Here is a 12,191-nt window from a genome sequence, read left to right on the forward strand (position 1 = left end):
ATATTATACAGGCCATACTAATTTTTTTCAAAATATGACAAAGGCAACGGCATTCTTTCTAAACCTTAACTCAGTGAACTTTCTTAATGTTTTCTACCATGGAGAAACTCAACTCTCTCACAGTTCTGTTGCTGCTTGCAACTGAGTTAAACATCAAAATCTTGACCCTAATTAATAAGAAAGTTTGTGTACTTACTGCTTTGATAGCTTTCTGGAGCTAGGTAGAAAGTACTTGTAGCTTTTTTTTTGGTACTGGTTGTAATATGAAGGCATGGTGTTCGTCCTAGTCAGTAAAGCCTAGCCTTGGTAATAACTGAGGTAACTTGGTGGTGGTGGTGGTAGTAGTCCAGAAAGAACAAAAAACTCCAAAAATTAAACCTAATGTATCTTGCTGTTGTCTTTGGTAACAGGGTAAGCCAAAGATGATAAGGAAACTTGACTGCAGTTTTGTGTTTGAGTGGGAAACCCCAGTTGTGTGTCCTGATAAAGTTAAAACTTTAGGCTGCTCTGTGACTGATGAACAGCTACACTATACTTTTAACCTGACCAGCCTTTCTGGAAGATCATTTGAGGTAATGCCTTTTGGTGGTGTGATTTCCCCCCCCCCGTCTTTTTTGGTAATTACCCCTTGCTATCAACATTTTAAAACTGAAGCGGAGGAAACTGAAGCTTGTCTGGCCTCTGACAGGGGGAGTAATAATAGAGGGAAAACACTGGGGTTTTAATGGTTTTGAGAGGGAAATTCATGGATATATACTGATAGGGAAAGGAAGGAGAAATCTTCACCCGTGGCAGAATCCTGAATGTGAAAACAAGTCTGCTGAACAGACTGCGTCCTTGGCCCTGTTGGGTGTATTTTGTCTGCAGTTTTGCCATATTAAGGAAGGCCAGACTTGCAATTAGTTACTTTCTTTTTCTCCTGCATTATGCAAGTACTGCATGAGACTTGGTTTATAGAGCACTTGGCTGGTTCTTTGTAAGCATTGAGTGTAGGCTCTGAGGCAGCCTTGTTGTGATGGTTCTGGATGTCCACACAGGTATTTTCTGGATCCAACAGTTACCACATTGGTGTGTGCAGCAAGGCAGCAGACTTGCCTCAGGGAAAATGCAAAGATGGGGCAGTGTGTCTGACATCTGAAAGTGGTGCATCATCTTTTGGAGACATAAAGGAAATGAAAATGGACTATAGCCACCAGGATGAGACTGTCATCTTGCAGTATACAGGTGGTGATCGGTGCCCTCCAGGTAAGACTGAAGCAGATCTCCTCTTTATGTAAGACCTTGTCAGTTTTACCTTTAAAGTATGAGGTTTTGTTGTGATAGGAGGGAAGCAACATATGGATTTTACATATGTTAATAGAAACTTGTAGTTCTGTTAAATCACAGGCACTGTGCTAATCTGCAACATCAACATGTATCTCCTAGAGGATAGAGTGCAACTCTTCTGTAGGGATGATGGTAGCTAATTGTACACTAGGTTGTCCTAGGTTTCTGATTGGGTTTAGACTCAATGTTTCAGTGTTCCTGTTGTCTGCCTATGACTCTTCCTCAGTATTGAAGTACAGGCTTTGGGTATGGTCCTGAATATGGATATGCCTGCTATTCTACTGCATGTTATTAAGAGGATGTACCTTTCCTTCTCAGTGACTGAAAAGGGAGAGCTTTGTGTGTTCCCCTTCAAGTACAAAGGGAAGACGTATGAGCAATGTATTACAGACGAAAAGAATAGGCCGTGGTGTGCTACAACTGGAGACTACCAAGGAGATGGAAAGTGGGGATTTTGTGGTAACGGTAAGAACTTCTTATACCTCATGTGCAAGGATCTGAGGTAACACAGGGCGTGAGCCATTTTCAGGCTGGCCCAAAGACCTCTGGTGCAGTAAAATGGAAGTAAAGGGATAGGAGTGGGCAAAACAAGGAGCCTGTGGAACAAACCTGACTTTACTTGAGTGAGCGATTAAAATACTTTTGAAATAAAAAGTTCATGCCTTTACATAGTGAGTGGTTGAGTGGTTAAGTCGTAAGTGATGACTTTGCTTTGATGGAGATCAGTTGTTTTGCAAGGAACACTACTGTCTAAAAAGCATGAAAACTAGGTAAAGCACTTATGCCTCTTTGCTGTTTGAAATGATACCTGATTAAAACTTTTTGTTGATACTGCAAAATTGCTACACTAAAATCCATGGGTGTCTGAAAGCCTCTTGCGAAGTGTGTGGTGTTGTTTGTTTTTTTTTTTTTTTTTTACAACCTTCCCCCTTATAGCAACTGCAAGAAGGGAATCGACCATTATCTTCACATGTGATGAAAATGCTGGTGTTGGGAGACCGTACCTTCTCAGTGAGACACTTGGCTGTGCTGTGACATTTGAATGGAAGACTCAGGCTGTTTGTCCTCCCAAAAAGATGGAGTGCAAATTTGTCCAAAAACACAGAACTTATGATTTGAGAATGCTTTCTTCCCTGACAGGATCTTGGATATTTTTCCACAATGGGAACTCGTGAGTAATGAGCAACTCTAAGGGAGCAGCTTGCTAATCAATACAGTTGCAGTTGTAATGTGGCATAGTACTTTGGTCCCTGTTCAGAGTCTGTTTAAATTGCTGACAGTGTCTTAAAAACTGTTGATGCTTAACACTGTATAGACAAAAAAGGAACCCATTTTATCTGAAGAGGATGAATAATTACTGTCTTCATCCTTACCCCTTCCCTCTGTTGGTAACCCTTTTAAAGGATGAATAAGTCTAAGCTCAAAGCTTTTAAAAGATTTTCTATTTAAACTGCTGTATCAACAAAATAATTTTGTAGTTTAAATGCAATTGTTTAAATTCTTGATTATGATGAACAAAAATCTTAATGACTTAATTATAATTTTTTGACTAAAGAGTGTAACTTCTTGTCTAAAGTTTAAGTAGGGTGCTTTTCCTTCCATTTCTCTAAGTAACAACTTAGAGGAAGATATGAATGGCAGGAAGTAATCAACCTCTCTAGCATTCCCCCTCCAGTTAGAAAATGGAAATGAACTGGTAAGGGTGAGAGCATCTAATTGTAAACTTATCATAAACTGTGGGGTTATAAAACTGTTTTATTTGCCACCTTGCTACTCATTCCTCTGTTTTAATAAAACTTAGCTGGTATAGCTCCAAAAAGATGCTAAATTTAGGGTAGTACTGTAACCTTTATAGCTGAAAAGAATTCTGGGCATTTCTTGACTTCGTTCCAATTTCTAGTTTTGACCTAGGTCAAACATAACCAGTGAACTAATCTGGTGAATGATCAATTTTTTGCACAGTCATTTACTTGAAAATGATGGTTAGAAATAATCCACTGAATCTTAGTACGTGCTTTATTCTGTCAGCTAATTTGAGTATTTAATTTCTTTCAACATGGATAGCTTTCCAGGAGGATTCTGAAGTTTGTATCTCACTGTTTCAGTTCAGCCTAAATTAATTGTAAAGAAGTCTTGTCTACCCTGTTGTCTATAGGTACTATGTGAATCTCTGTCAGAGGGTACATGAGGGACCCACAGGCTGCCCTGAAAGAGCCAGTATTTGCAGGAAAAGCAATAATGGAGATGTTCAAGTTCTTGGACTTGTTCATACGCAGAAGCTGAATGTGACAGGTAGAGTTACTTTTATTCCTGTAGAGAGCTAGAAATCGTTAAATCTTACGACCTAGCTGTAGTGGTTCTTAAATTATGGCGAAGCCTTTATTTTGAAATATATTTACCAGTGAATCTTTTGTCTAAAAACAAAACCAGTAAATGCTACTACTCACTTAAAAGAAGGAGTGTTTAAGCCATGTGCAAACACTGAAGCAAATAAACGGTGTTGTTATTAAAGCTGTAAGAAATGAATTGACCATCTGAACATGAAGAACCACTTTTCTACAGTGAGGGTGACCAAGGAGGTTGTAGAGTGTCTCTTACTTTGGAGATATTCAAAAGCTGTCTGGACATGTTCCTGGGCAGCTGGCTCCAGGTGGCCCAGCTTGAGCAAGGGGTTTGGACCAGACGACCTCTGGAAGTTCCTTTCAACCTCAACCAGTCAGTTATTCTGTAACTGTGGGAAGGGGAATTATTTTTTTTGTTCATCCTGTTTTGAAAGACTTGTTCTGTGTCCACTAACTTCTTCAATTAAAGCAGCTCGTGAAAGATGACTAATTAGCCTCACTCTTAAGAAAAGGAATAAAAAAATAAATCTCAACCTTACTGAAGTTTTCAGTTTAAAGAATATTTTTCAAATTGCTGCTGAGTTTGTGAAATTGAGGGAAATTTTCCATCCAGCTACAAAAACAGTGGAATGTATTACATGTGTCCATTGCTTAATTTAATTTATAAATGGATATCTTCATTTACTCTTATACTCTTATGTTTATGACATGTTAAATGTAAACACTTCTTACGGCCATACTGATTACCTGAACATGTGGTACAATGTAAATACAGAGGTCTGAGAAATGATTTTTAAAATCATCAGAATGAAGGCCCTCAGATTACTGAAGTGCTGTAAGTGATATATGGCCTGTGCAGGGGAGAAAAGTCCTAGAAATTAATCTAAAGTAATGAAGTCTGGAGAATGAGCAAAGGGGGTTTCTGACAGCTGCTTACAAAAACTTTGTGTGACCATTTTTCTCTTCTAGGTGATACAGTGTATATTAGTTATTCCAGTGGGCAGGAATGTAGGAAAAACAAGAAAGTAACAACAATTATAGAACTGAAGTGTGCAAAAACAGTTGGCATGCCCATGCTGCAGAGGTGAGTAACAAATTAACATACCACTGATCTTCATGGCTTATTCCTTTGTACCTCTATAGTAAACTGTAAGTCTCAGGACAGTGACTGTCTGTTTTGTTGTACAGTCCCTAAAATAATCCTTGGCCTGTACTTTTATGACATGAATCTTAGAGTTACTACACCTGTTCACTTCCATAAGCAGTTATATTCTGTATCATCTTAAAATTTCTGGGCAAAAATGTAGGCATTCTACTTCCAAATTAGATCTGACAATGGCTGGGATGCTGTTGTTTTTGAGGTCAGCTTTACTACAGCCACTCTTTGCTCAAAATCTGTTTAGTACAGAACACTTACTGTAGATAAACCATGTTTTAGTAGCTCAGTCACTTATTGTTGCCTCAATACAAATAAGTTAACTAGAAACTGCCTAAAATAAGGTGTATATGCATGATCACAAATACTAAGAAAGCTTGATGGCTTTTTGCCGAGTCTTGATTTGGTTAGCTCTATGTTGTTTGCAGAATTGGGAAACTGAGCGAGATGCTCTGGATGAGTCAAAGAACTAGGTAGCAAGATCTGACTAGCTTATACTCGTTGTCTTAAATAACGTGTAGCACGTTAAACCTTCCAAGAGCAGCCTGACAATGGTTGTTAGCTAAAATATTTCAATAAACCCCTCTGATACATTGTGTGACTGCTGGAACTCTTGAAGTAGAAAGTTCAAGTGTAGCCAGGTCTTTTTAAGTCTTGGAACTGTGGAAAATTGCAGCGCAATTCTTCAAGTAGCTTTTTTTGATTGCTACTTGACTATTTTAGCTTATGCTCAGCACCATGCTTTGGCAGGACATTCTCACACATGGGTTAGCAGCTGTGTGTCTTCCCTTTGTCAAAGTACTAAACACTTGTTACTGTTTCCTGGAATCATCAGTTATGTCTGTTCGGTAGGATTGATGAAGAAAACTGTGCTTACTACATCACTTGGGACACACGTGCAGCTTGTGCTGTGAAGCAGCAGGAGGTGGAGGTGGTGAATGGAACAGTTATTAATCCTGCAACTGGGAAAAACTTCTCTTTAGGGGATGTTTATTACAAGTAAGTAAAAAAAAAAAAACCCCAAACAACCACAAACAAAACAAAACACCTCAAAACAACAAAACCCCAGCAACAACCAAAAACCACAACACCTTAATCCTGTAGAAAACTGTACTGCAAAAAAGAGCTTGGTGTGAATATTCTGTGTTGCCTTAATGGTTATTAACTGTCAAGTGGAAATAGCACTGAATTCACCTTGTATGGATGGCTGACTTAAAGGATGGATAATAGTGCAGCTCACGTCTGGGCTTATAGCTGTGAGCATGTCCAGGTATACTCATGGCTAGTCTAAAGCCTGCACATAATCACCTTGATGTTAGATTTCTCTGTTGTGTATTGTTGCTTTCTTCCAAGGCATGTAGACATTAGTTCAGTGTCAGAGAACTTGATTTTTTAGATTTGTTTTGTTTCACCTAGAGTACTCCTTGGCTTTTTACATAGCACCTTTTTTCCTGCTCAGATGACCCATATGGAAGTAGGAAGCTGTACTTCAAAAGCCTTAGAAGTGAGGAAGGACAGCTCTGGAGGAATGGTGAAGCATGAATGAACCCAGGAGAGGCAGGGGAAGACCAGCAGTTACACTGACTGTACTACACATTGCACATAACTCTGTTCCAGACTCTCATACTAACTATGATATTTAATGCCAATGCTAGTGTTATGGAAGGCAACTCCCCGTACTAGTGTTATGGGAAGAATAAACTGCTGGAAGGGCACAAACCATTAGTGTGCATGACTGGAGTAACTGAGCAAAAGTGTTGTGCATAAACGTGCTGTGCAAACGTGGTGATAGCATTACAAGCATAGAGAAAAAGCAAAAGTCAAACAGGCCTGAATGAAGGAGGAGAGAAAGTCAGGACAATGTTAAAAACTTGGTGTAATGTGCGATTAAAGATTAATTGTATTTGAGGAAGCTCAGCCTTTGAGCAGGTGGCTAGAACAAATAGCTGTGAATCTTAGAGCATTCATGCTCTGACAGGCAATGTGAAAAAATACAATTGTAAATAGTACTTAAGTGACACAGCAGAACTAGTTACCTTTTAGAGAAGACAGCTAAGCTATGCTATTTATCATAGCTATAGAGCAATGTGTTTTTATTGTCAGCAGGCTAACTTGCGTATGGGCTGCTGAATCATGCTTTTTTGTCTCCATTTTATCTTAATCCTTTGGAGGTATTTACGTATTCATACACCCATTGAGGGCAGTGTAACTGGAAAAAATTGGGGTTTGTGCATTCTTAGGAAGATTATTTGTGCTAAAATATAATTCTCATTCCTAATGTTCAGGGAGGAGGTCTGTCCTGCATCTCTTCTGGTTGCTGAATCAGTCACTTCGGCTTGCTCTGGAATCAGCCAGTGGTAGCAGCTATCACTGTTGCCAGCCTTATGTCTCGGGAGTAACCTAAATCTGTGAGTTCAGACTTAAGAATGGACCTGCCCTCTGTTTCTTCAGGTTGTACACAGCTTCTGGGGACATACGGACAAATGGCGATAAATATGTATATGAAATTCAACTTTCTGGTATAAGAAACTCAAGTTTCCCAGAATGCTCTGGAGCGAACATCTGCCAGGTTAAAACTAATGAACGTCGTTTTCGGAGAATCGGTTCTGCCAGAAAAGCTAAATATTATGTGGAGGGTAAGTACTTGCTCACTAGCCAGAGTTGCTTAGATACTCTGTGTGAATTGTTTCATCAAAAAATGGTTCTTGTTTCACATCACTGGTGCTAATCCCTTTCTGTAAAGGTATCCAGAGTCTGTCTAGCAGAACTTAGATTGCTTTTTTCTTACTGTGTAAGCTCAGTTGCAAATACGGCCCTAATAGGGTTTGGGCTTGACACTTGTTGAAAGACTTTGGTAGAAATGATGCAAGATAGAAGACTTGGTCTCCTGTTTTTCTCTGTGCTTGTTCCGCATAAGCAGTGATTGCCTTTATCTAGCTGCTTTTTCTTGTGAAGAGCTTAACCCACTGTTCCATAGCAACTGATGGGGTCAGCTATATAAAAGTATGAGCTCACCTGTTGATACTGCAAGGTATAAGCTATTACTGCAGAATAAATATGTAACTTTGCAGGGTCTAGCGTTAGTAGACTGTTCTCAAGGAAGTAGTAAGCTATAAGGTTTTCTTCTCGTTGTAGATGATGACTTGGATGTCATATTTTCATCAGACTCCAGATGTGGTAAAGATACATCAAAGTTTGTGTCTTCAACCATTTTCTTCCACTGCAGTCCACAAGTAAAGGAAGGCATCCCTGAATTCCTTCATGAGACAGCAGATTGCCAGTATTTATTTACCTGGTACACGTCTGCTGTGTGTCCATTAATGTAAGTAGCTAACTACTTTCTGAAAGCAGCTGTTGTCAGCACTTCTTAGCTAAAGGCTTTTTCGTATTTGTTCATCACAATGGTTCTGAAAAAAGGAAAAGCTAAAAAAGCAGTACTTATGGATAGATGGAATTGGTGTTTATGTGTAATGTTTGGCACGTGACCACTAAATTAAAGCTTGCCAAGTTGATCTGGGCCTAAAACTGCTTGTTTACATGGAAAATGTAGAGGCACGGTGTAGAAGTAGACTTTCACTATGTAAAACCTTACTGTAGCTGAGTGAACGTGCTGTTTCATGTTACTGAGAGGAGTAACCAGTTTTTTGGTAAGTTTGTTGTCCTTGCCTGACTGTCTGGAAGAATTTAAAACCATGGCAAAGACTGGCCGTCCCTTCTGTCTGCCCACTTCTTTAGGCTGGAGTGAAAATTGTTACAGATCTTAGAGGAATAATGAGGTATTTCTGCAATTAATTATTAACTGCTTATTCTACGGATCAAAAAAGGAGTAATGAGGTGACAGTATTAAAAGCCAGGTGACTATCTAGGTGCTTACTGGCATTCTTGACATGTAGGCAGCCTCACTGCAAAGAATGGAGTGACTAGTTCTAGGCTTGTTCACTTTCTGGCTGCTAGCTTGAAAACACAGGGAAACTGTTTATTCTGGTTTAAACAGGCAATTGAGGGAATTTGGTCTGTGTAGTGCCATAGTCAGCTGGAAGGTAAATAAGCGCTGTAGCTTTTGCAGCTTGCTCAAGTGCAGGTTTGGTTCTAAAATAGCAGCTCTGTGTGGATAGCTGCTGATGTGTAAGCTCTAGAGTGCCTAATTATGCACTTCAGTCATGACTGTCATCGGTTCTATGCATGGCTTGAAAGCATACCAGAATGTAGGGACAATGCATACATTTCTATTTTTTTAAGTTATTTTTACGTAAAATAAAATCCCCCATACTCAGTTCTTTACAGCTGTAAGGTAGGAATGACAGGATGGTGTGGTGTGTTTATTTTGTTGAATCTGCTGTTCCTAGTCAAGTTTGATGCAACCAGTCAACAGATCTTACTCTTCCTTTTCTTCCTGATGTATGTTATTAGATCAACCAATGATCCAGGAAGCGACGAGCGCCAGACTGATCAGGAGGCCCAAGTACATAAAGGCCTCTCAAGGAGAAGTCAGGCTGTTGGTGCTGTGCTGAGTGTCCTCCTGGTTATCCTCACTGCATGCCTAATAATCCTGCTGTTCTACAAAAAAGAGAGAAGGTAAGAAATGATCGGGAGGCTTTAGAAGTTTCTTTAGTAGGACTTTGTTTCCTCAGTGAATGGGAGGTAGTAAACTGTAGAGTCTTAAGTTCTGTTTTTCAGTTAGCAGCATCAGTTGTCAAACCACCTGGTTTGTTAGTTTGTTTAATTCCCCATTACTGTCTGAAGGCCCATGTAAAGAGGGCTGGAGTACTGCATGACTGCTAATTTGGGAGGATTAAACAATGTGACAGTATTGTTGGTGTTTGATATCTCTCTCTTTTCGTGGTGTTGAGCTGGAACCATACAACAGCAGTGAGGAACAGGTGCAAGTCTCGCTGATTCTCTGCTTTCCAGACAGGTTTGGTTTTCACTTAGACACGGGGACCCAAGGTGTTTCAAAACAGTAATTCTGAGGCTGTGGTAAGGGGAAAGAAAGATGTACATGGTCATGGACTGAGTTTCATTGGCGGTTCGGGATCAAGAGTCACTGTGCAATAGCTTGCAGCTTGCTTGGTGAAATGCTTTATGTTGATGGTAGAAATCCAGTGAAGAGAAGTGAGGGCTAATAAGGGGGATGCAGTCTTCCTAATGTAGCATTCTTCCCTTTCTTTAGGGAAATCGTAATAAACAAAATAACGAACTGCTGCAGAAGAACATCTGGTGTCTCCTACAAATACACAAAGGTAATACAGTGGAAAAAATTGAAGGTTTTGTTTCTTGCCAAGTTTTCTTAATATGAAGCTTTAATTTCTTGATAAAGAACCCCCCTTAATTCTTAGTTCCTTCAGTGCATGGAAAGCATACTGTATGGCTTCAGGAAAGCCACATAGCTGAGATTTACATTTATATTGTGAAATGGGAAAGGAAGATAGAGTTGAAGAAATGAAGAACAGTCCCTAAATAGCCAAATAACAAGTACAGGAAGAGAAAAAGTCTCTTTCAGACATAGTGAAAAACAATAGTAGCAGCATGCTATTGCAGTATTTCTGTCTTATGACTGAGTTGAACCCAAGGCCAGGTGTGGTGTGGGGTCTGACAGCTGGGGAGAGCAGCGTGTGGCAGAGTCTAGAGGGGTATATGCAGCATATTTATCTTTGTTTTCCTCACAGATAAACAGTGAAGAAGAAGCTAATGAGAATGAAACAGAGTGGCTTATGGAGGAAATCGCAGCACCGAATCAAAGAACAGCAAAAGGAGGGCAGGAGAATGGTCACATTACTACCAAGTCTGTTACATCTGAAGCCTTTACCTCTCTCCATGTAGATGACCTGGACAGTGAGGATGAAGTATTAACTATTCCAGATGTAAAGATTCAGACAGGAAGAGGACTAGACAAAAGCAAACACCCACAAAAGAAGCCACCCAGTCTTGGCAGTGATAAGAAAGCTTATTTGCTGAATGGGGGAAAGGAAAGGAAAGCAAAAGACAAGCCAGGCCAGCAGCAGGCACAGAACTCTACAAATACAGTATCGTTTCATGATGATAGTGATGAGGACTTGTTGAATGTTTAATAACCCTTCTCGTGCCTAATCAAATATATATAGAGAGAATTATATATAACGGGACAACATTTCCAACCAAATATGAGGACTTCAGCCTGAAAGATTTTTCTGAATTTTGCCTTTAACAAGAAACCATTGAAAAGGGAAGAAAAGAAAGATTTCTTGGTTGTTTACAATGATCTGTTCGGTAATGACTGGATTTCTAACATCCAGTTGGCTGAGTTATGTTGACTCTCTCTAGCCAGGACACTTTTTTTCTTTCTTTCTTTCTTTTTTTTTTTTTTTTAAGGCTCAGATGCTAAATGCTTGCTTAAAAAAAAAAAGAGAAACCTTTGAAAGGAACGGATTTAACGGATTTAAGGCTTAATGAATCCCCTGGCTCCTGAGACTCAAGTTATCTGACTACTAGCATTTTAACTCCTTGTATTTATTGATCCTCACTACTCAGGTTTGCTTAATAGCAACACGTTCTTCCTGCCGGCAGGGTACTCTATGGGTTCATTTCTCATCGTAAGACAAGGAAAAATATAACTTGCGTGTGTTGGGATGATTTGATGTAAATTTTGGAACTGGTCTAATTTATCCTGTAAATTTGAATATCCATTCTAATTTAAACAGATCATTGGTTCAAAGGTATTGACTGAAAGGTACATTTCTATGTAGCTTTAGCCTGAAATGGTTGCTGTTCTTTGCATGATATTTTTTTTTGGTACTGGTCATATGACTGACTTCATCAGTATTTGCCTAAGCAGCTGACAAGCACCCAAAGATTTTTTTTTTTCTAAATTATGGCTGGACTAGGCCAACTGCATGAGAACCAGAGTTTTCAAGGACATAGAGGTAGAATTCCTATAATACAGTCTGCGCTGCCCAGTTTGTCATCACCAAGAAAAGCCCAACAATTAGAGGAGCTTTAGTCAGCACAATGCACCTCTCTGGTATTAATTACAAGAAAAAAAATTTTGGGCCAATGTGTCCTGATAGCCTAAGTGCTAGCTCTTATGGTATGGTCATGGCCATGGTCATTGATTTGAAATGTTGCTGGCAATGAATGCAAGTCAAATTTTCTCTAGCAGTCTTCTGCAGGTATTTCCTAAATTAAATTATGGGCGATGATGGGATTTCAAAGCATCATACAAGTCAGAATTTTTTTGAAACTTTTTCATTATTCTTTTTGGCTGGCTTGCTCAGTTTCAACAATGGTTTCTTTTTATAAAAACTCCATTTTGAATCAAAATAGTGTAATATAAAGTATTCAGCAATTTCAATAAAAGATATGAAGTGGGTATTCCAAATCCCACATCGCAA

The 12,191-nt window shown here is 39.3% G+C and overlaps 1 protein-coding gene across 1 annotated transcript in view; it reads left to right on the forward strand.

Moving 5' to 3' along the window:
* Positions 1 to 12,191, forward strand: part of IGF2R (insulin like growth factor 2 receptor) — a 60,909-nt gene extending 48,718 nt beyond the window's left edge. Inside the window, exons 37-48 of the mRNA XM_055809668.1 lie at positions 411 to 572; positions 1,038 to 1,245; positions 1,645 to 1,791; positions 2,263 to 2,497; positions 3,482 to 3,618; positions 4,638 to 4,752; positions 5,677 to 5,823; positions 7,276 to 7,460; positions 7,960 to 8,146; positions 9,235 to 9,399; positions 9,995 to 10,064; positions 10,491 to 12,191. Coding sequence (XP_055665643.1) covers positions 411 to 572; positions 1,038 to 1,245; positions 1,645 to 1,791; positions 2,263 to 2,497; positions 3,482 to 3,618; positions 4,638 to 4,752; positions 5,677 to 5,823; positions 7,276 to 7,460; positions 7,960 to 8,146; positions 9,235 to 9,399; positions 9,995 to 10,064; positions 10,491 to 10,892 — 2,160 coding nt within the window. The 3' untranslated portion in view covers positions 10,893 to 12,191. The remainder of the gene's footprint in view (positions 1 to 410; positions 573 to 1,037; positions 1,246 to 1,644; positions 1,792 to 2,262; positions 2,498 to 3,481; positions 3,619 to 4,637; positions 4,753 to 5,676; positions 5,824 to 7,275; positions 7,461 to 7,959; positions 8,147 to 9,234; positions 9,400 to 9,994; positions 10,065 to 10,490) is intronic.

This window comes from Falco peregrinus, chromosome 7, assembly GCF_023634155.1.
Source record: "Falco peregrinus isolate bFalPer1 chromosome 7, bFalPer1.pri, whole genome shotgun sequence".
Taxonomy (NCBI): domain Eukaryota; kingdom Metazoa; phylum Chordata; class Aves; order Falconiformes; family Falconidae; genus Falco; species Falco peregrinus.